General features: G+C 50.8%; 1 protein-coding gene, 1 long non-coding RNA gene and 1 other non-coding gene across 3 annotated transcripts; 2 read left to right on the top strand and 1 right to left on the bottom strand.

Annotated features, from left to right (window-relative positions):
- Window positions 1-621: 621 nt before the first annotated feature.
- Window positions 622-703, top strand: TRNAS-GCU (transfer RNA serine (anticodon GCU)). The gene has a single exon. It is a non-coding gene; the product is annotated as a tRNA-Ser (tRNA).
- Window positions 704-9,306: 8,603 nt separating this feature from the next.
- On the top strand, window positions 9,307-10,366 carry LOC132244154 (uncharacterized). Its single transcript, XR_009455752.1, has 3 exons — window positions 9,307-9,631; window positions 10,051-10,086; window positions 10,305-10,366. It is a non-coding gene; the product is annotated as an uncharacterized LOC132244154 (long non-coding RNA).
- Window positions 10,367-15,492: 5,126 nt separating this feature from the next.
- Window positions 15,493-16,653, bottom strand: LOC132243712 (olfactory receptor 2K2-like). The gene is made up of 2 exons (XM_059714109.1): window positions 16,639-16,653; window positions 15,493-16,443 (listed from the first exon to the last, which is right to left on the bottom strand). The coding sequence occupies exons 1-2, from the start codon at window positions 16,651-16,653 to the stop codon at window positions 15,493-15,495; spliced, it is 966 nt and encodes a 321-aa protein (XP_059570092.1).
- Between the last annotated feature and the right edge of the window lie 6,128 nt (window positions 16,654-22,781).

Below are 22,781 nucleotides of genomic sequence, written 5' to 3'. Positions count from 1 at the left end.
AGGTTGAGAGAGCTGAATCTCTTCAGCCTTCACAAGAGACGGCTGAGGGGAGATCTTGTGGCCACCTATACATTTATTAGTGGATGTCAACGGGGAATAGGGGAAGCGCTGTTTCCTAAGGCGCCCCAGGGAGTGACTAGGAATAACGGGTGTAAACTAGTTGAGAGTGGATTTAGGTTAGATATTAGGAAGACATTTTTCACCGTAAGGGTGGCCAGGATCTGGAATGGGCTCCCAAGAGAGGTGGTGCTATCACCTAGCTTGGAGGTCTTCAAGAGGAGGCTAGATAGTCACCTGGCTGGGGTCATCTGACCTCGGTCCTCTTTCCTGCCGGGGCAGGGGGTCGGACACGATGATCCATTGTGGTCCCTTCCGACTCTACAATCTATGAATCTATGAATACTGCAGGAATGGCCCAAGACCTTCCAGCAGCACTGCTACCTGCAGGGTGAGATTTGCAAAAGGTCCGACAAGATGGACTTAGTTGTTCTGTGTGTGTTGCGCGCGATGCGGATATTACAAGGGGTCCGGGTGGGCAGCAGGACTTTGTATGGGTGAACAGGTGCTGTTTTTTGTATCGATAAAGGTTTTTCCTTTTGTGGTAGGAGCTGTATCAAGCATGACAAGGTGGCCGAGTGGTTAAGGTGATGGACTGCTAATCCATTGTGCTCTGCACACGTGGGTTCGAATCCCATCCTTGTCGTGAGGTACTTTTGTGGGGAGAGGTGGGCATGCTAGAAGAGAGGGACAGGATCCAGCCAGATCTGGACAGGTTGCAGAGGTGGGCGCATGAGAATAGGGTGGGATTCAATGCAGACCAAGTGCAGGATGCTGCATCTAGGGAGAAGGAGCCAGCAACACACCTATAGGCTGGGAATCACCCCTCTTGCCAACATGGTTGCGGAAAGGGATCTTGGAGTCATTGTTGACTCCAGGATGGACATGAGCCACCAATGCGAGGAAGTGGCCGGTAAGGCTAATCGCACCTTGTCGTGCATCTACAGATGCATCACAAGCAGGTCCAGGGAGGTGATCCTTCCCCTCTATGCGCCGCTGGGCACGCCACAATTGGAGTACTGCATCCATATGATGAAGAAAGAGATGCATGCATGCATTTCCAAATCTCAGACAGTGCGTGAGGCAAGCAGCCTGCACATGGAAGATCTTCTTGCATTTGTTTTAATCCCAGAACATTTCATGATAAGAATTTAAAACGCCCCTTTCCCAACCATGGGGACACACAATAGCTGTCTCAATGCCTTCTGAATCACACACACTTCATTTAAACAAGCTTTTCTCTGACGGAGAACGGAGAGAGGATCTGCAGCCCAGACAAGCAACTCTGAAGGCCTGATTTTCAGAAGTACTTAACCATACGTGTCCCTGCCCTCAGCCCGGTTCGAACTGCGGTAATACGGTAACCTAAAGTGACACCGCTGGAGCCTGAGAGAAAGAAGAGAAGAGGAGAGGAAAAAACCCATCCTCACGTACCACATTTTAATACTGCCATTTTCTACTGAATACGTGTATGAAAAAGAAAGCTATAAATAAATAAGGTGCCTCTAGCAGAGGCACCATTCCTGCCCGCAAATACAGGAAGCAAGGACTTATGGAGTGGAGAGCAGGTCACCATCCCACACCACCCTGTGTCCCACTTTCAAAGTTGCCAAGGCACTTTGAAGCTCAAGACCCAGTGGTTTCCACTGAGATGTCATCTCTTAAATGCCTAAGGCCTTTTTGCAAGTGGGATTTGCATACTGCTGATACATTTACCCGGTGTCAACAGTGGACATCAGTCATTCCCATCTGGACCAAAGTAACAAGGGGAGTTCCTAGCTTCAGTCCAGGGCCAAGGTGTCTGCAACAGAGCTGCCCTCTTGGAGAGGTCCAGGACAGAAAGAGCCGCAGAAATGGCACTTCTCTACAATTCTTCAAGGCAGTCCTGCCAAGCGGAGGCATGCCTCTAGGACATGGGGGGCAAGGGACAGGCTGCAGAGCAGCTTTCTGTGCTCTGGCTGCTCTGCAGGCAGGTAAAACTCTTGGGGGAGAAGCTAGAGTTTTCTCCAGTTTCCAAACGGGAATCAAAACTCCATGGATATTGTTACATTAAAACCAACCATGACATTCACATCCGCTAGCACAGGGCTCCATGTTTCTCCAAATGACCAGGTTTCCAGCAATGCTGCAGGCCTGGCCCTGGACTACCTTAGCATGACAAGAACGGGACCGCAGGGTCAGGTCCGCTGGGAACACGGCCCTAGACTTTCAGCGTAGTTTCCTCCCCACTGATGCCAGGTGTGAGGCAAAAGGGGAGACAAGTTAAGGTCTCTCCCTTTTATTTTCAATCTCCTGGTCACTGGGAGCAAGAAACGCCCAGAATATTTCTGCCCAAGCACGGATCAATGCTGGCGGCCAGAGACTGGGACCGGGCCGGCTCGCTGGGCGCTACCAGCAGCTGAGCTAGACTCGCTGCTGGACAAGGGAGTCTGCACCTCTCGCACCGCTGGCACGGCACGTTCAAACGCAGCCAGGGGTTTTGAAAGGGCACCCTGAGGCAACAGCAAGGAGCCTGATGTCTGAGAAGTCAGGCCTCTCCCAGAAGAGCCAAATTAGGCACAAACAGAAAACCCCTTGATCCCTCATGTCCGCAGCGTGGTTTAAACACTACAATACAAGGAAACAGCGGAGCGTGAAGGGCTGAAAAAGTCCCTCGAGGCAGCTGACATGGACTTCCCCTGTTCCTGGTCTAGAAAGACAACAACCATAGGCCAGGGCTCAAGCCAGACTTTGGACTTCAACAAAGCATCCTGTGCCCCCGTTGGGTCTCCTACCCTTATGGCCACAACCTGAGACTATTAGTCACACGCTAATCCTCTTGCAAAGCTAGCTTTAAAACCCACGTGAGCTACTAGGGCTAATCCAGTTGCTATAGATGAAGAACTAGCTTCAAACAGTATAATGTCGGGCCACTTTGTTGAGCACAGTCAAGGGCTTTCAGGTTGGAGGGAGGAGGAAAGAGCGGTTTGAGCTGCTGACTGGCAGCAGGACAAGACTTCCTACAGGAGCACAGTAAGGGCACTCACTCTGGAGATGAGAAAAAAAGCCAATTCCAAGGGCATTTTATGCCAAATTGTCATCACTCCTGTTTGCCAACTAAGGTGGTTTTGCCAGCTCTAAAAGTAGCAGCAGCTGCCACGTGGCAGAGCATGCGATATTTGGGTGGTTTCAATTCCCGTACCTGATTTGCATTGTCCATCTCGGTAGTCATCTCGAGCCGCGTGGCAAGACCTTGCCAGGCAAAAAGGGCAGCTGCTAAAGTTACCTGTGTTGTTAAATGCCTCCTCGAAGCTGCGAAGCTGTGATGAAAGGCCAAGGAGAAGAGATGAAGTTGAAGAAAAAAGTGTTGACAGGACTGCCTGCTCCACTCGCCTCCGATTTTGGTAAGAGTGAAGCGAGTGCACGCTGCACTTGGAAGAAGATATATCCTGGCGCTAAAGAACTTGAAGCTTTAGTAACAATGAAATAGAAGGCAACAGAAATCCCAGGAGTCGCCTGTATGGACTGGGATGTGGTTTCCACAGTCCTGGAGCCCGCTACTGATTGAAGACCCAGGATGTTTTATGGGCGAGGGTGTCAGAGACAGCATGCAGACCCTGGAGGAAGGCTGAGCGCAGGGACAGATGCACAATCAAAGGGCTCCACATCCAGGAGCATGTCGTGCTGGGCATTGTGCAGACATGTGCCTGTTCCCCCTCAACTCCCTGCCTGTCCAGAGCACGTCACCACGGCTGGGGGAGCAGGCAACAGCCGGAGAGCAGGAATCCCGGCGTGTTTTGGCCTCCACAGTTTCCCCAAGGAACTGCCGATGGAGGAAGCGGCAAGAGCGAGGCACTGTGGGATGCTGAAGGACTGCTGGGGCGAGCCGATGTTCCAGGAAATATTGCAAAGCTGTTCCTCTCTATTTAAGGGCCATTTCTGACTGCCTCTTGGGCCCTGCATGTCTGTACCCTCACCATTCGGAGGGCTTCAAAGGAGTTTGAAACAGTATGTCTGCCCATGGCACATGCATCAGGCAGCTCTGACTGAGTACAGCTATATTTCTTCCTATTTAAATTGTGGACCATTAGGAGAGGGGAACTCTGTCCCTTGTTGTTACTGAAAGATATCCCTCTCCCCCAGCCAAACTTTCCACTTGCTATTGCTGTGCATAAGATAGGTTGGTAGATTTTGGAGGACCTGGCCTGCAATATCACAAGTGAGGGAGATACCCCAAATAGCAGCTTTCCCAACCCAAAACTCAGCATCTTCTTCCCTCTCCAAGTGGCTTGCCCGACAGCCATCTCCATTTCAACCTCAGACTGTGATGTCCCATTTCAGGCCCTGCAATGACTGCCAAAATCCAGCAGCAAAGAACGGGGAGGAAGGGGAAGAGATGTGAGAGAGACAGAGAAAGGAAGAGAGAGATAAGCAGGAAATTAGGGCCTAATTTTTCTAATGCAAGAGACAGAAAGAAGAAAACACGAACAAACCAGCAAAGAGCCCGCCTGAAAAGGGTTTTTGAAGTATCTTTCTTACATCCTAAATATCAACTGTTCTGTTATTCTGAGCCCATTTCCTTTCATCTGTGAGGATGTGGGATGGCCATATTTCGAGGAGATGAAAGGCTGTCTACCCCAGCAACAGGATTGCAGGAGAAGTATGAGCAAGTGCACAACGACTGCTAGTTTCATAGCTGTTCAGGGCTGGAAGGGACCTTACAGGTCATCGGGTCCTGTCCCCTGCACTTGGGCAGGAAAGACTGCTGAGATCAGACGACCCCAGCAAGACGGGTGTCGCTATGTTTGGTGAAGATGGCCAGGGGAAGGACTGTACTACCTCTGGAGGGAGCCTGTTCCAGACCCTTCGGCACTCGGCTTGTAAAGAAGTTTTTCCTTATATCTAGCCTGAAGCGCTATTCAATCAGTTTGTGCCCATTAGTTCGGGTCCTATCACAGCACCCAGGTCTCGTTCAGTCATGGTGCTGGCAAGCGTAGCCCTGACAAACCTGTAAGTGTGCTGTGAATTATTTCTCCCCAGATGGAGCACTTTCCATTTTTCTGTATTAAACGACATCAGGTTGAGGTCCACCCAGTGCTGACATGGTTAGGATCCTCACAAAGCATGAACGTATGCGCTTTGCTGAAAAGGGGAACAAATAAGGACTCACAATTCAATCAGCAATTAGAAAAATATGCCGAAAAGCCCCGCTAATGTGTCTGACCTATACAGACATTGGGAAAGCCAACTCCAACTAATGCGATGCTTCTTCTAGGCCTGCGCTGGGCTTAGCACAGAAGTGCGCGGAGTTTAAAGTAAAGTGCTGTTCTCCCCCCGCCAACATCTGCAAACAGCCTATATGTCCGATTTAGAGCATAAGTTCTTTGGGGCATACATTTTTCAATCAACAAGTAGGGAAGCACAGAGGAAGTCCATTCCGATGCAGAGAAAAGGTAACAGAAGAGCTGGGAAGCCCTCTTGGCTAAACAGGGAAATCCCGGGCCCCTTAAGAAAGAAGGAAGAGGCGTACAAACAAGGGAAGCTCGGGCAGGCCCCAAGGAGGACTATACAAGGATGGCCGCATTTGCAGGGAACAGACAAGAAAGGCTAAAGTGGCGACCAAGCTTAGATTAGCAACAGAAATCAAGGACAACTAGAAGTCCTTCTTTAGGTACATGGGGAACAGGAGGAAAACAAATGGGAGTGTGGGGCCATTGCTCAACAACGCAGGAGAGCTGGTTACCAGCACCCAGGAGCAAGCTGAACTCCTGAATGACTACTTCGCCTCAGTCTTTCACTGGACCAAGGGGAAAACAGCGCCAGGTGGAGTACAGGATGAGCACGGCAGGAATAACTGCCTTCCTACTATTGCCGTAGAATTGGCATGTGATCAACTAAAAATATTAGACATGGACAGGTGAGTGGGACCAGATGATCTTCATCCAAGAGTGCTGAAGGAGCTGGCCGAAGTCATTGAGGAACCCTTGGTGAAACTCTTCCACAACTCGTGACGCCCTGGAGAAGTCCCTGAGGACTGGAAGAGGGCCAGTGTTGCACCCATCCACACGAAGGGCAGGAGGGAGGACCCGGGTAACTACAGGCCACTCAATGACCTTCAGTCAACTGAAATGTCAGAGGTATTGCCAATTAGCAACAGATGCAATGAATCTCCTGCTCTGTTCAGCATTGCTGAGGCCTCCCCTGGGGTCCTGTGTCCTGGTTTGAGCCACATGATTCAAGAAGGCTGTATCGGGAGTTGATTATGCACCAAGTGCTGAGATGCAGCTGCTTGTGGGGTGAGGCATGCTGGAGGCTAGGTCTACAGCACCCCCTGTCATGAAAGAGCCAGGTGCCTGGCATGGGTCATGGTTGATGCTCTCCCAGGGTAACCCTGGCAGCATCGTCATCCTCTGCTGGGGGCATGGGGTAGAAGGAGCAGTTCTGCACAGGAGGTGGTAGGGATCGTTTGGGGTCCTGCCCCCCCCACCTCAATGGCGTGGGCAATGCCATTGGATCCAATGTAAGGAGGCCAATATTTCCCAACTACCTCCAAGCCTTTCTAAGAACAGCAAAGCTCACAGAGATGCACTGTATTGCCCAAGGATGCATTTAGGGACACGGTTCAAAGGAACCTCAGCCAGCTTTCTGTTTTGTGTGCTTATAACTAACTGCAGCTCAGTGTTAGCCTGTAGACAACTCCCTGGCTGATGCAAAGGAACAGCTAGATGTTTCCCTTGCACCAACACTTGACTGTGCTGCGAAACACTTGAGGCCACTTTTGAGATGCAGACTTCCCTGCTGCTACACTTCACAATATTGATGTCCAAGTTGGGGTTGCCAAATATAGAGTCTCCCCTCAAGGAGTTCACTGGGGGTGATATGCAAATCTCACACCACTAGCATCCTCCTTCATCTGCACTGGGTATTACTTGAAAGCTGCAGTCACCGACCAGGACACTATTGCCCTAGATATACAAATGCAGAGCAGAGATCGTTCCTACCCTACAGGAGCTTGCAGTGCAAGGACCTGGTTTCACAAAACCCAGCAGCATAGAGCCAAAGCAGCATCTCGGAGGTTGCTGCCAATGTAGTGCCAGACCCCGGCTGTTCCCAGCTTGGGCGAGGCGAGAAGGGTCGTGCAGTCGTTGTTCCTCCGCCCTGCACAGCCAGGACCAAGCACAGTGACAGTCTGCAAGTTCCTGAAAGAGGCAAGGGACTGCTCACTTGGCGTCTGCCCCAGATGGAGCACAGGCGGGACCCTGGAGGGATACGACACGTGCAATGTGGTGCACTAGGGAGCAGCTCTGTGTCTAAGGCACAGTTTTCCAGAGATCCAAGGATGCAGCAAGACTCCAGCTTTCCCCACTGTGGGCCTGTGCACTCATGGCACAGCAAGACTCAGGGGCGGGAGCTGTCCCTGGCATGTTTTTACATGATGAACAACACGCCCAGGCACTGCCTTTTCTTCTGGCAGGGCTCAAGGTTATGGCAGCTCTAATGCAGCCTTCAGTTTAGTACCCAGAAATGGGGCTCCAGCAGTCCACCATCCCGGTCCCTTGGATAGCGATGTGGTTATGAACAGTTCTTGTGAACACATGCTCCTGTCCTGTTAACAACAGGGCTAAGCAAGATGCTGCTCCAAGCTGGACTGTCTCCTACAGCTTTGTCCCTCTAAGTAAGATCACCCATATAGTAGCCAAACATCTGGCTTGTATTTTATTATGAGTTTTGGCTTCTGCATGGAGAGTCATTTCCTCTGAAGCATACACTCAATATTATGCAAAGGCTTCCCATGCTCATTCTCCACCGCTGCCAGGCACTGTGCTCTGTAGGATCGTTCCTGCAGTTCATGGTGGGAGACGTAACAAGAGCCCCAGCTCAGGTAAAACTCAAAAATACCCCAAAGAAACAACCCCTCAGTCCAATTTTTTTGGAAAGCCAGCGTCATTTTCAGACTCCCAATAGACAGTGTGGACAGACCAGATCTCCATGCTGCGACACCAGCAGACAGAAGTGTTAAACCTCAACCCCACGTGAGGCCCAACGACTAGGGAATCCGATGAAGCAATTGCCTGTGGGATCCTCATACCCGTTAGCCAGAGCAGAGCAGGGGAAAACCCTATTAGAGTGGAGGCAACTTAGGACGGGTGCAGCCACCGCACACGCACCGCGCAGAGCACTGCGAACTAGGTTCAGCTCAGCTCAACATGGGAAAGGGGCACAAGAAAGAGCAGATTGCAAAACTGGCGGGAAAAAGCAAGCATTAGCAAGCAGTGCACGAGCTGCAAGAAGTCAGCAGAAAAAAGGCGGGAAAATGCAAGGGTTCACCATCCTAACAAGAACTAAGTACCAGCTTGCGCCCGTGTGCATGCACACTCATACAGGCACTGGACAGGGTACGTTGGGTGGCTGCTGTTCTGCAAGCCCGCTGCCAAGCTGCCCGGCAGTCCTGGCTGCAGTTTTTGCACCACAAGCAACAGCCTAAAGAGGAACACGAGTCAGGAGCACAAAGAGGTGCAAGGATCATGAAACTAAGCACTGCCTGTGAAGGAATATTTCCAAGAGCAGCTTGGCTCTGCCTAGCCTGGACCCAGGAGTCCAGGGGTGGGAGCTGCGACCTTGGTGCCCATCGAGGGCAGCCACAGCTGTCCGTGCCCTGCCATCCCCATGGGGGCCCTAATCTGCATGGGCTTTGCTCAAGCCGGTGGGCACCAGCCCAGCGTGAGTCCTCACCCACCCCAGGCGTCCTGCCCCAGCCCAAAGCATGCTGGGAGATTGCACCAGGCAGCAGAGCCAGGGGGCCTGAGTTATCTCCCTGCTCTGGGAGAGGGAATCGGGGGCAGGCCAGGAGCCCGGACCCCTGAGCTCCCCTTGCTCTGGCAGGGGCTGGAGGGTTACGCGGGGGATCTGGGAACCCAGGCACCTGGGTGCCCTCCCTATGCCCCTGGTCCTGCCCCTGCCCCTGCCCTTGCCCGAGTCTTCCCCCGGCAATGGCCCTGCTGCCCTCTGCTCCCATTTGAGGGACCCCCGTCCTCACAGCGGTGCTCAGTCCCCCCAGCCTGATGCTCAGCCCTCATCTCCCCTCAGCACGAGATGCCACCCTGGGCGCAGGCAGGCGGGCAATAGAGCAACTCCCCCCCATTAAAGGTGTTGCATTTCTACCTCCCCTGGGGGCAGGCCAGGAGTGGAGAGAGCCTGCATCCAGTGAGTTAAGGTCCACCCTGAGCTCTGGGAGGCTTGTGCGGTTGCGTGGGGAGGGGGCAAGGTCTCTGCATGGGGGCACCCCCTCTCCCTCCGCGGTGTCCATTCCCAGGGGCCGAGCTGATCCAGCCCCTCCAGCCCCACAGCACTTTCTTCCACCCTCCAGATGCCTGTTTGGGCCAGGAGACCCCTCCCCAGCCTTACTGCCCCTCATCCCTTCGTGCCCTGGCACCCACCCATTCTGTCAGCAGAGTGGGTGCAGCTGACGCGGTGCCCCTTGTCCCCCCCAGGACCAGGAGCAGTGCCGGGGGGAAGTGGAGGGGTGGGGGAGACCCTCCCAGCTGTGCGGGGCAGCTCTGCCAGGGCCGAGATGTGGCCGGACCCTCCCGCTGCCGTGAGTCTCTGCCCTGACCAGGGCTGTGTGGGGTCTGATCTGGGGGTCAGGGGTCTCTCCCCAGGTGCCCTGTGCTCCTCCCAGCCCCATGCATGGCATGAGATCCCGGGGGAGAATCTCGCTCCCTGCCGACTCCACGGGCCCTGCAAGAATAAGGGAAGGGGTCGTGGGCTCATCCCCCGATCCCAGGGACAGTCCTTCCCAAACCAGAGTGTCGGAGGGCACCTGGGACCCTGAGTGGGAGGTGGGGGCTCACCTGAGATGGGTGGTAACAGCCAACCCCTGGCACCCCCAGGACCCAGGCCTGTGAGCCCTGCCCAACCCCAGGGCTCTGGGGGCTGCCATCCCTGCACCCTGGGGAGATGGGGAACTCGCTGCCCAGGGGAGTCCATCGCCCCAGCAGCTCTTTCCTTCCCCAGGCGGAGAAACCCCGTGGCAGGCAGCGCCGTCAGCAGGTGAGCGGGACCCAGGCGGGCTGGGGGCTGTGAGGGAGACCGAGTGGGCTGGGCATGGCTGCATGGAGGGGTGGACCAGAGGGACAAGGCTGGGGCTGGGCTGGGGGATGACGGGTGAATGCATGGCCAGAGGGACAGGTGGGGTCAACCGGTGGCTACGTGTGCAGACAGGCCATGGCGTGACGTCTCCCTAACCTGCACCGTCTCGTTTTTTGCAGCTGGAGCTGGAGGCGCTTCGGGCCCGGCTGGCACAGGCAGAGCAGGACATGGAAACTGTGCTGTCCTGGTAGGTGTGGGGCTGGGGAGGGAGCTGACTGTTCCCGTTGTGCGGCACAGGGCTCGAGGCACAAGCCCAGGGCCCATCCCACCTTCTGTGCATGTTTCTGCCTGGGGAAGGGGTGTTTTCTGCGACGGCGCCATCCACCTCCCTGATCCCAGAAATGGTTTTTTGTCTCCACAGCGCTCGGCAAAGGGAGGAGCGGCTCCGGGTGAGTTTGCATGGGGCAGGGGTCCTCAGGGCTGTGGGCAGGGGAGGGAAGAGGCTGAGGCCAAGCTTGGCCAGGCTGGGGGACATCCCAGAGGCTGCTGAAGCTGGGAGCAGAGTCCCGACACATGGCGTGTGGGGAGAGGAGGGACCTGATGGGTGCGCAGGGAGGTAACGCTGGTGGGTGCGGGGCCCGATACGCTGGGCGCAGGCATGGGCAGGCTCTGACGGGCTGGGGGGATTCTCGTGCAGGCCCAAGTGGAGGCGCTGAGGAGCCAGAACCTCTTCCTGGTGCTGGCCCTCAAGGCGCAGAGGGAGCAGGGCTGCGAACAGGATGACAGCCCCACGGAGGTGTCCTTCTGCATGCCCCTGCCCCAGGGGAGGGGGAGTGTGCGTGTGCCCGTGTGCGCACAGGGCAAGGCTGGCCCCTGGTGTGCCAGCCCCGCAGTGGAGGGGGCGGGGGGTTGCCCTGGGGGGAGGGCTTGTGTGTGCAGCGCTGGGCACCATGTGAGCTGTGTGGATGGCACAGTGGGACCGGTGGGGTGACAGGTCTGTGCTGCACTGACCTCCCCTGCTCCCTGGGTTACTGCCCCCCAGCCTCCCCACATACTCCACCACGTGCCAGCTCTGGGCCCACAGGCTGGATTTTCTCTTCACTGCCATGTTACTTTTTCATTTGCACCAGACTCCCATGGATATGGAGGGGATGGCGGAGGAGTGCTGGCCACCCTGGAGGGGGTAAGTGGGGGACAGAGAGGGCAGGGTGAAGTGCAGGGCTGTCCTGGGTAGCTGGTGGGCTCTGGGCCAGGCTATGGGGTGTTGCAAGTGGTGCTGTTTGCAGGTAGGGGAGTCCTTCCTTCTCCGGTGCTGGTGGGGATGGATTCAGTCCAGGACCCATTTCTGACCAGCTCCTTTTTGTGCAACCAGGAGCATTAGCCCCCGCCAGGAAAAGGAGGTAGGGTCCCATGAGGTCAAGGGGACCCAAACCAAGCTGCCCCTCCCTGCAGAAGCCAGCACCCAGGCAGAGGGCCCTGGGCATGAACACGCCGGCACCCAGACTGGGCCCCTCTGCCGGGCTGAAGTGGGATGCAAGACTGAACCCCTGCCCATCATGGAGGCGAGCACTCAAACAAAGGCTCGGCTCTGTCAAAATCAGCGAGGACACGGGGAATGGTATGGTGCTTTTCGTACTGTTTGTTTGTGAGCCTGGGATCAGAGCGGGATGGGAACTAGGCAGGCCCTATGAGGAGAGGCTACAGGATCTGAACCTGTTCAGCCTCCACAAGAGAAGCCTGAGAGGGGATCTGGTGAGGCAATTGCTAAGACAATACAGATAAGTATAGTGAGCTGCTGATTTAAAAGAAATATCAATTAACCTAAGAGAGTCACAAAATCATTATTACTGAAAAAAAAAAAATGTTTAAGTTACTGGGTCATATAAGATTCCAACAGGTGACCAGCCAGCCAGGGAAAATAACTTCTTATTGGTATTCCGGATACTGCATGCTGTAGGTTGTGTTTTGAGCATTGTGTGTATGGTGTATGGGGGGTATAGGTTTCATAGATACACTGACCTTGGTTCACCTGCAGAGGGGCAATGCTGCAAGGATCTTGAGTCCCTGCCTGTGATGCGTCACTGAGAACAGGCTAGCTCCATCCTCGTTAGAAGCACCCAGCAGGTAGTTACTGATTGCTATTAAAGCCCCTCTCAGTCTTCTCTTCCCTAAACTAAATAAGCCCAGTTCCCTCAGCCTCTCCTCAGAAGTCATATGCCCCAGCCCCCGACCCATTTTTGCTCCCCTCCACTGGACTTTCTCTAATTTCTCCACGTTCTTTCTGTAGAGGAGAGACCAAAACGTAACACGTTATTCCAGATATGGCCTCATCAGTGCTGAATAGAGGGAATAATCACTTCCCTTGACCTCCTGGCAACACTCCTAGCAATACAGCCCAGTATGCCGTTAGCGTTCTTGGCAACAAGGGCACACTGTTTGTTCACATTCAGCTTATTGTCCACTGTAACCCCCAGGCAATTTTCTGCAGAGCTGCTGCCCAGCCAGAAGGCCCCCAGCCTGTAGTAGTGCATGGGACTGTTCCGTCCTACGTGCAGGACGTGGCACTTGGTGCTGTTGAACCAGATGAGATTTCTTTTGGCTCAGTCCTCCAATTTGTCTCGGTTATTGTGAATTCTAGACCTACCCTCCAGCATATCTATTATTCCCCACAGCTTGGTGTCACCTATGAACTTGCTGAGGGTGTACTCTGTGCCACCTTCCAGGTCATTGATGAACATATTGAACAAAACCAGCCCCAGGATCGACCGCTGGCATACTCCACTTAATCCTGGCTGCCAACTAGACATCAAGCCATTATTACTACCCTCTCAGCCTGATGCTCCAGCCAGTTTTCTATCCACCTTACAGTCTACAGTACCTGGGCAGGCTGGATAGAGTGGTGCTGTAGGCTAGATCCAGCCTAAGAGCTGTATGCTTGACATCCCTGATCTAAAGTGGCATCCACTAAAAAGCTAATACCTCCCTATACAAGGCTTTTACAGATACATCATGAAGTTGGAGAAGGCATATGAAAAATTAACAAAGTCCAATGCACTGAATATGTAATGTAACCAACACTGGAATTATATATGTAGGAAATAATTACCTGTGATGTCTCTTTTTTATATTGTGTAAAAAGAAGGAGTTAGTCTACTGGTGTTTCTACTGCAGCATCCTTAGGGCAGCATATGTGCCCTTTCTGAGAAAACACAACTTGAAATATACATTTCTTGGTTCACTAACCAGTTGAGGTTTTCTTGTATTTTCCTTTACTTTGAGCTCTCTTGATTGCAAATGTCATCCATGCACAAGCACCAATAATGAAGTTCAAACGATGCCCCAAACTTGTGCAACATTACTTAAAATAGTTCATTTTGAGATTACAAAACACTTTTTATTTTCATTTCAAGTTTTGCATTTGCATTTTTCCCCATCGTTACCACTACCTTGAATTGCAAAAAGGAGGAAATGTAAAAGGTGAAAAAATGACCTTTTATAATAGCTAGTACATTTGGAAAACATTTTTTTCACCTGGCAATTATGAAATTATGTTTCCTGTTTTAATAGCCCAAGGATATGCATAACAATCATCTGGAATAACTCTGCAGTAAATAAAGATATCACCCTCCAAAACCCTTGCCTTTCACGTAATTCCTAGATCATCATGGTTGCAACATCACAAATACCTGGCTGCAACATCACAAGTGGCTGCAACATACAAATACCAAATATTTGTGCCATTTTTAGCAAAAGTCTCAGAAACCAACTAGAATAAACTGAACCAATATATTAATGGACATTTCTCTTTTCATGAAGTTCAGCTTTATTAATGTGTTTCCCTCTTCAAGAGCACAAAAAAAAGACTAGGTACCATGCTGCTCCTGTTGTGAGAAGTTATGTCTGAACAAATACAAAACCAATAAACACAGAAAGTTGCACCACTTTGGTTACACGTTTAGTAACTGCGGTCTAACTTCGTACATGGGCACCATTGCATTAATTTGAACATGCCTTGTGTCCGTGCAGCAGTTTCCTCCTATTATAAAACCAGGTAAGTTCTGGGTGGGCAGAACCCTGTCAATGGACTATATATCTTGTTGGGTTCTTAGCAGAAGGGTGAATTTCAGCCTTGGGGGAACAAAGAAGGACATTTATTGCTTCCAACACCAACTCAGGCTCTCCAGAGTTTGCTTTCAGTATAAAGCCTTGGCCCCAGTAGCTGTACCTGCCCAGTTATATTGGGCCATAATGGGTGCATCTACACCTGACCCTTGGCACTACCAGGGGCGCTCTCCTGGATAATGTCATCCCACCAAGTCTCATGCGATAAACCCAGAAATGAAGCAGTGAAGCCACTGTGAGACCACTCACCTTAGCAGCCTGCAAGCATATCAAAGAGAGACATTTTGAGAGTGGCTGGTGTTGGTTTGTGAGGACAGAGCATATACTGACAGAAGAGGCTTTATCACCAGACTGGCTACACAACGTCTTTGAACAACTTCAGTCAAAGCTGGGAAAAAGCCCTCTTTCGGAAGCATTTCTGGGTGTGTCTACACATACATTAATGCTCAGTAGTTACTGCACATTTAATTTAGTACTTGCTTAATGAAGTACTAGCTAAACATGCAGAAACTAGAGGAACTGTGCAGGAGTGCCAGCGAATGCCTTTTTAGTGACACTACTGCACAGTAGCCGAATAATACTGCACAGGAGCGTATTAGCACTGTCCATGCTGTGATGCACTACTGCGCAGTGTTAGTAGGCTGCTGTGCACTAAGTGTCTTGTGTAGATGCACCCCCTGTGTCCTAAAGAGGGATTTTGCTTATGATTATTTCGCATCCCCAGCCAACATGGCTACACTGGCAAAAATGTGACCTTCCCTAAGTCTAAAAGAGATGACTGCAGTAGTGATTTTCATATGTCCTGAGAGTTTCTCTGAAAATGTTCTACCACTTGAATAACGATTCAAATCATTTAACCTGAGTGGATCAAGCCTGCGGATCAGTGTGGTTCACAGGCATAACCAGTCAGGACTCCTGGGTTTTGAAGGTAGACTTTTATCTTTCTGAAAGTGTTATTGTCAGTCTGGCCCAGATCTAGGTGATCTGATTTGCAGTCCCCGTGACTCTATCCTGGAAGATACAATTTCTCTCTCATTTTGAAGAAGACAATCCAACAGTACTGACTCCCATCCCTACCCTACCCTCATTCATGAGACCTTTGTACTTTCCAGGAATGGAGAAATAGCCAGACGTCCTGACTTTTTTCTCCACTGGCTATAAGTCACTAAACCCCACTCCCCTCCCAGACCAGGATCCAGAACCGAGGAGCTGGGAGCCACTGGACCATTCCTCCTCCACCGTAACTCAGTGGTCCGTCTTGCCCGTCATTTTGAGTACGGCTCCTTTGACCTCCTTGTTCCTCAGGCTGTAGATAAGAGGATTCAGGAGGGCAGACACAACATTATACAAGAGGGAAAACGTTTTGTCCCGCTCGGGTGAGTAGCTGGAGGCTGGGCGCACGTACATGAACATGGCGGTACCATAGAAGAGAGTCACAACAGTGATGTGTGAGGTGCAGGTGGAGAAGGCTTTGAACCTCCCCTCAGCTGAGCTGATCCTCAGGATGGCTTCCAGGATGAATACATAGGAGATTAGGATCAAAGACAGTGGGGTGAGGAGTAGTATAACTGCCATCAAAAGGGTCACCTGCTCAGTGAGGCGTGTGTCTGCACAGGCCAGCTTCAAGATGGCTGGCACCTTGCAAAAGAAGTGATTGATTTCACTGAAGCTGCAATAGGGCAACCTCATGGTGAAGCCTGTGTGAATCGTTGCAGAGAGGAAGCCAGATACCCAGGAGCTGATGGCCATCTTGACATAAACTGACCTGTTTATGATGACCGTGTATCGCAGAGGGTGACAAATGGCCACATACCGGTCATAGGCCATTACAGCATAGAGTATACATTCAATTATCCCCAGACAAAGGAAGATGTACATCTGCACAACACAGGCAGTATAGGAAATACTTTTCTTTGTGGAGAAGAGGTGGACCAGCATCTGGGGTACAGTGGTGGTGGTGTAGCCGATGTCTACAAAGGAAAGGTTGGCCAGAAAGAAGTACATGGGTGTGTGAAGACGGGAGTCATTAATGACAAGTGTGATGAGGAGGCTGTTCCCAAAGAGGGTCGCCAGGTAGATAGTTAGGAAGAGCACAAACAGCAGCAGCTGCGTCTTGGGCTGGCTGGAGAACCCCAGCAGGATGAACTCCGACACCGAGGTGCTGTTCCCCCAGAGAGATTCCTCATCATGTCCGACCTAAGAACAAAAGGGAGCAATAAGAAAAGCAATTACTCAGAAGGATACAGTAGAAAAAGGCTAGATTCTGTTGTTCTTTGCACCCCTGATAGCAGACAGCTGCATGACTACGGATTTGGGCACTTATGCACAGTTTGAAATTCACCTCTGGGCTTGCAATTATGCAAATGTCCATTAAGCATACTGACTACTCACAAAGGGCTCTTTCATGGTTTAACTGCACAGCTGAAGCACTCACTCAGTGATCAGGAGTCTTTGGTGCTCAGCCTGCCCTTAAGCTGGGGATTGGAATCTGCATTTCCCACTGGTACTAGCCCATAGCCTGATGCGGCTCTAGCCACCAAGCTACCAGATAGTACAATGCAGACATGTGTCCAGCCTCTCCAATCCTGCTGGCCCACGAAGCAGCCAAGAGACATAGGAAACCAGAAGAAAGCCAGCTAGCTAAAAAATGCAGTGGTCAGTGAGGTGGCTGCTTTCCTGGATGGGAAGAAAGCAACCGGTGAAGACATTTTCCCAGTGCTATTTATCAGCTCAAGGGTAGATGGAAAATACTCTAGACAATGCTGAGAGGCACTGGGAAGGAAGTTTAAACTGGGGTCTCCTGCTTCTTGGGTTAATAGCCTAATAACTAGGTTTGGGGGTTAAAAAAGGAAGGAACTTCCTTCAGGACAGTACACATGGAGGGCAATTCCAACCCCCATTTCTGTAGGAAACAGAATTGCAAACGCTGCACAAGTTCCCAAAGCTGCAGTTACACAGCTGCATACATGCCATTTAGCCATGCAAAGCAAAGCAGGAATAAGCCCAAGGAGACTACAGCCTCTCTCTAAGTAACTAACTCCCACTTAGCAATGGGTCCCAGCTTCCCAGCAGCCCATTTCAGTTCTGAGGTACTGAGGTATCAGGTGGATGAAGTGCCAGACATGCCATAGTTAAGGCAATTTTTCCTTTGCCAACAAAGTTCAAACCCTTGCCACAGCAGATCCTGGACATAGATAGGCAGCTCCTATTCCAAAGAGCTCACTCTCTCACCTGACAGGAGTCAAAGGATGAGAGAGGAAAGAAACACACAAAGTCACTAGTACAGCTGCAAGCAGCATCCTAGTCTCCAATGTCCCATTCCAGTGCCACTCCTCTCAGTCATTTCCCTGAGGCAAATTTAGCTGGTGGGGACAGATGCTGCATTAATGTTTTCTACTCTTCTTGGATTTTTTTTAACATCTGGACCTTGGCTGAAGCCTCATGAGGCACTCAGATACCATGATGATGGTGCCTGGGCAAATGGGCACACAATCTGATAGAAAGGCAGAATGTCAGGCACAAAAGTCTATCAGGTCATTTAGAGATGTCTTTTCAGAAAAATGTACACATACATTGAATAGCTACAAAAGAATGAATACAACCTTGTCCCGCATCATCCTGAAAAAGTTCTTCTTCCTAGATTCAAGGGCTTGTCCGGTGATCTCTTTTATTGGACCAACGGCATATCTGGAAGAAATGTCAGAGAAACTTGATTTTGTGCCCAAAGGCTTGTCTAACAGCTCTTTCAACTATACAGTAGTTGGTCCAGTAAAAGAGATTACCAAAAAAGACTTTGCTTTTCACATATCCTGGACTACTGTAGCCACAACAGCACGCCAGGTCTTCCTAGAGCTATTTGAGAAAGCATATATGCCTTGAAAAAACTGTGGCTATTGCTTCATTTAAATGATTCATTAATTTGTTCATGAATTCCTCCAAAAATCATGCTATTTACTGCTGAAGGAAAAAAACCCAGACTACCTGGGAGTGACTACATGAGACACTACATCATTGTTGTGACGAGTTATGGCAATACAGCATTGGCAGGCACAAACCGTGATGCCAATGCTACATCGCCAGAGTGGTCAGCTACACCACCGTAGCTCATTGCTACAGCAACATAGCATCTAAAAGTAACCGTGCACTGCCAGAACTGTGCAGTACCAAATGCGCAGTCCCGGGAACATGCAGATGCGCCAACTGCTACTGGAGTATTTCTGACCTGCTATAGTCTTGCAGTCTTTCCATGCTTTTAAGCAGATCATTCCCTAAAGACATCTCCACTTTGACAGTCTTAACTCCATTGCTGGGATGGTCAACAGCAAACCAAAGTGGAGCCACTTCCCTGTTCTCCTCAGGGGTCCCTACATTTCTCCACTGACCCAAAGCAGCTGCAAACCTGTCTCAGAAACAGCTAGGTAATGGCTCCCTTGGCACAGTGATGTGAATCAATGTACTCATCACTTCTCACTGACTCTGACCCACGATGTAGGATTGCAGTTGGGCAGAAACACACCTAAGTACACGAAACTGTTAACAGGATGCTGAGTAGAGCAGAGAGGCACCGCAGTGGTCACAAGGAACAGCAACATAAATCAGACTAGCTGGCCGCTCAATGGAAGACCCGCTAATGAAGGACATACACTCCTTTGGATTCAGTACTGAAACTCACTCCAGTGCTTATTCACTCCAGCACTATCCATCTCCCCTTGCCCTTTCTTTCTGGATTAGACCAGTCATCCGCCCGTTCCAGCTCCTCACTACTTATTCGCAGGAGCACAGGGATTCCCAAATTGTACCAAGCTACTGATCTACCTTATCTGATTGCCTGCCTCCAACTGTAGCCAGTACCAGCTGCAGGAGAGGAAGGAGGACAATTATGGATGTGGACGAGGGGACAGTTATGGAGCAAGAGGGTCACAAAGAAAACCTATACTAAATACCAATACTTGGAGATAGGCTTGTATTCTGTCCCTCATCTTCACTAATGCCAACGATTTGTTTCTTCTCTACCCTTGCTGTTCAATGTCTACACCCCTCAATCTGGTATTTTCATGCCAACAAAGCTCATAGGAAATGCCACTTGCCTTCATTCTCCTTTTCCACCTAAGAGAGCAGGATCGTTCCTTCAGCTACCAAAAGTCATGATCCAGATGTACCAGACAATAGATCTTCATAAATTAATCCTTCAGGCTAAGGAGAAAATGGTCCTCACACATTGCTAAAGCTTTCTTTACTTGTGAAAAGCTTTGCCTGGATGCCAATCACATTCCGCAGTTCAAGAAAAAATTATAATAATTAAAAATGAGAAATTAAGCAGGATGCTACTAGACACACCAGTAAATTAAAATTGAATAGCAAGACATAACCAACTACATTTCTACATTCTGTTTGAAAAGAATATGAACATAAAGTAACATTTTTAACTTTTAGTTTGATCAGATTAAAAGCACATGGGAAGCTGGTTTATCGTCGTTTAAGTCACCGTATGTCAATCTCTGCAATTACGATACTTCTCTTGTTTTTCCTCGGCAAAGAACCCAGGTTTAAAGAGATTCATTCTCTTCTCTGTTTCACTGATCTTTGCATAAACTGTGAAGCTTATGATTTCACTGAAAAATTATTTCAAAACTGGCTTTGAATCCCTATAGCATTTCATTGAAAAAAAAGTTAATAGTCAAAGGCAAAAGCAGCTTGCAACTTGCTAGTCCTCTCCTGGGTTTTATTATACCATCATTCAATTAAAACAAACTTACTAAATGAAGAGGAATGCAATGGGGGAAAAAAAGTTTTTTGTTTCCTGAGTTTATTTTATTTGGGGAAAAAAACAGGACTTCAAAATATTTAGTTTGATTTATTTCAATGAACAGGCAGACAAGGGAATGTAACCATGGTCTCCCACACCCAGGGTAGGTGCTGCAAGACCAGGAAACTATTGGACAAAAGGGGCAAAGGGCTGGAACCATGTCTGGCCACCACGTCTGGCCCTCTTTTACTCACAAGACTGACCTCTGCTCCCTTCCTTCCAAAGCACATAGACACCAACCTGCAGCAATGGGCTCTAGCCTGTAAAAGCCAACCAGAGTGAGGGGCTCTCTCTATACTGAGAGACATGGAGTGGACTCCACAATGGCCAGCACAATGACCTGGGAGCTGATGAGAGCGCTCAGGAGGGCAGACTCAATGCTTCGCTGTCCCTCAACAGCTCTCTGGTCAGTGCTGCCTGTTGTAGATTGTATTCAATATCTCCTACCCCTCATTGGATTTTGTGCAAGGAGCCTCTGTTCCTAACCCAGGACGTGGAGTCCACTGCTGCTGCCAACTGACCAAAAGACCTCTGCCAGATGTTCAGTAAAGGCACAAGGACATCTGTTGCACAAGCCACACAACTGTGCTTCTAGCCATGCCACATGCAGAGTAGAAGGTATAATTGTGGGATCGAGCATCAGTGCTGATGCAGAGGAAGTCCGGTGTGTCCAGTAGCCATCTCCCACAGCTGAGAGCCCTGTCAGGTGATCTAGTGCTGATCCACACCATGGTGATCTGCAGCACGGTGTTCCCCCAACGCTGAGAGCCCAGATTACCTGACAGGGCTCCAAGAGTCAGGGATGCCTGGCCACACATTCAATTAATGGCATGATACGCCAGCTCTCAGCTTTCAGTCACTGTTGGACTCGAACAAAGCAACGGAGCAATTCTTGAGTTGCAAAGAACTCAGGAAGACTCCAAACAGTCAAATGTTTTGCACACTGTGGACTCCTAGTGAAAATCTCTGGGTTTATCTGGACTCACGTAGGCGTTTGCAAATCTAGCAGCACTCATATCGTGCATCCCTGCAGAAGAGCTCCCAGCGCCCTGGGGCAGTGGCTTTTCTCAGTTTACCCACATGGAGAAATTTGTGCACCCAAATAATCCCATTTCAATGCAGGGGGCTGTAAATTGGCAGCCTGCCATGGCCGAACCACATTTGGCCCGGGCAAGTCTCTGGTCAGAGATGTCCAGAAGAGTTCCCCAGTGGCACAGAGATGTGCCATGAGGTTGCCCAAAACAGGATATCTAGCTATAATCCCAGCCCCAAATCCAGGTCCTTTTTCAGGTCCATCTACTTAGCACAGTGGCTAGCCTGCTGTCAATTGGCAGCCTGGGACGGCCAAACCACGCTTTGAGCCAGGCAAGTCTCTGGTCACAGATGTCAAGGGCAGTCCCTCAGTGGAGTCAACAGGAAGTCTGAGGTGTCCCAAAATGGATTTTGCCCCATAATCCCATTTAAACCTACCCATCATTTAGGGCTCTGTACTTGATGCAGAATATTTTTATCAATTTTAATTAGTAAATGTGCATAGCTAATGACATTCTCTCTGTTTCAGATGTTTAATTCATTAATAACAAGCTTTTATTAGGTCTCGATGAGCTTTGAAAAAGGAACTGGGCACTGGGAGTAAGAAATAGGGAACTGGGAATAAGGAACTGGGAATAAGCAATCAATTTTTGATTGCTCTAGGTAGCTGGTTCCAGTGTTTGACCACCCCGTAAGTCTCATACTGCAGATCTCGTACAGTGTTGCAAAATGATGTTGGATGCCCAGTTTCAGCCAAATGTTGGCTATGTTTGCTACACCCAACCCCTGGGGCTCAGCTCCTCCGTAGAAATCCTCTTTGCAGGGACTCAATTGAGGAACCAGTGCAGCCAGTGCCACGCAGCACAGGGTGAGGCCAAGCCCAGCAGCGCAGCTGGCCCCATGGCACGTGGAGCAGCAGGGCAAGCACTTCTGCAGCTGGTAGTTGGAGTTTCCCTGGGGGATCTCCCCCACCCCACAACCCCTCGCCCTGACAAGCTGCTTGCCGTGGGCTGTTGGCATCCAGGCAGGGCCCTCCTTAGGGCAGGGCTGGGCCACGTAGCCGCAGCCCCATGTGCATCACGTGCCAAGCTTTTGTCAGGGCCCTTCTTGTTTGCTCCTCGGAGGAAAAGAGTCTCAGGCTCCAGTCTCCTCTTCCACATCCCCTCAGCACAGCCTTTTCTGAGAGGTTGAGATGCCGGTGCCACACTGGGACACACGGCCATTCAGTGCAGCGCCAGGGAGTGCCCCTGTGCTGGGAGACACGGGATTGAGACCCCAAGACACACATGTCATGTCCAGCGAGTCCAGCCTCTGTTAGCCGGGCTGAGAGCCGCTATCAGTCCCAGCTGAGCTGGGCTGGTTGGACATCACTTGTGGCCCCGAGGTGTCAGGCTGGGCACTAGCACATCCCTGGGGCAGGCAGAGCCCCTCCATGGGGCTGGGGTGAATGTGCACCCAGGGATATAATTCCCGTGTCGGGACATTGCAGCACCTCAGCGACGACGTCCTCCTCCTCCCCCACCAACACTGATCACACCCACCGTGCTGGGGAGCCCAGGGCAAGGCTGCTGCGCCTGAGGAGATGAGAAAGTGTTTGCAGGCTCCGGTCGGTGCGGGAGGCTGGTGCGCGGTGTGCCATGCATTTGCTGAGCTGCCTCAGACACAGAGGACTGTTCCCTGTGCTCATTCACCATCT

The sequence above is a fragment of the Alligator mississippiensis genome, chromosome 11 (assembly GCF_030867095.1).
Source record: "Alligator mississippiensis isolate rAllMis1 chromosome 11, rAllMis1, whole genome shotgun sequence".
NCBI lineage: Eukaryota > Metazoa > Chordata > Crocodylia > Alligatoridae > Alligator > Alligator mississippiensis.
This window is presented reverse-complemented; position numbering and strand designations above follow the sequence as displayed.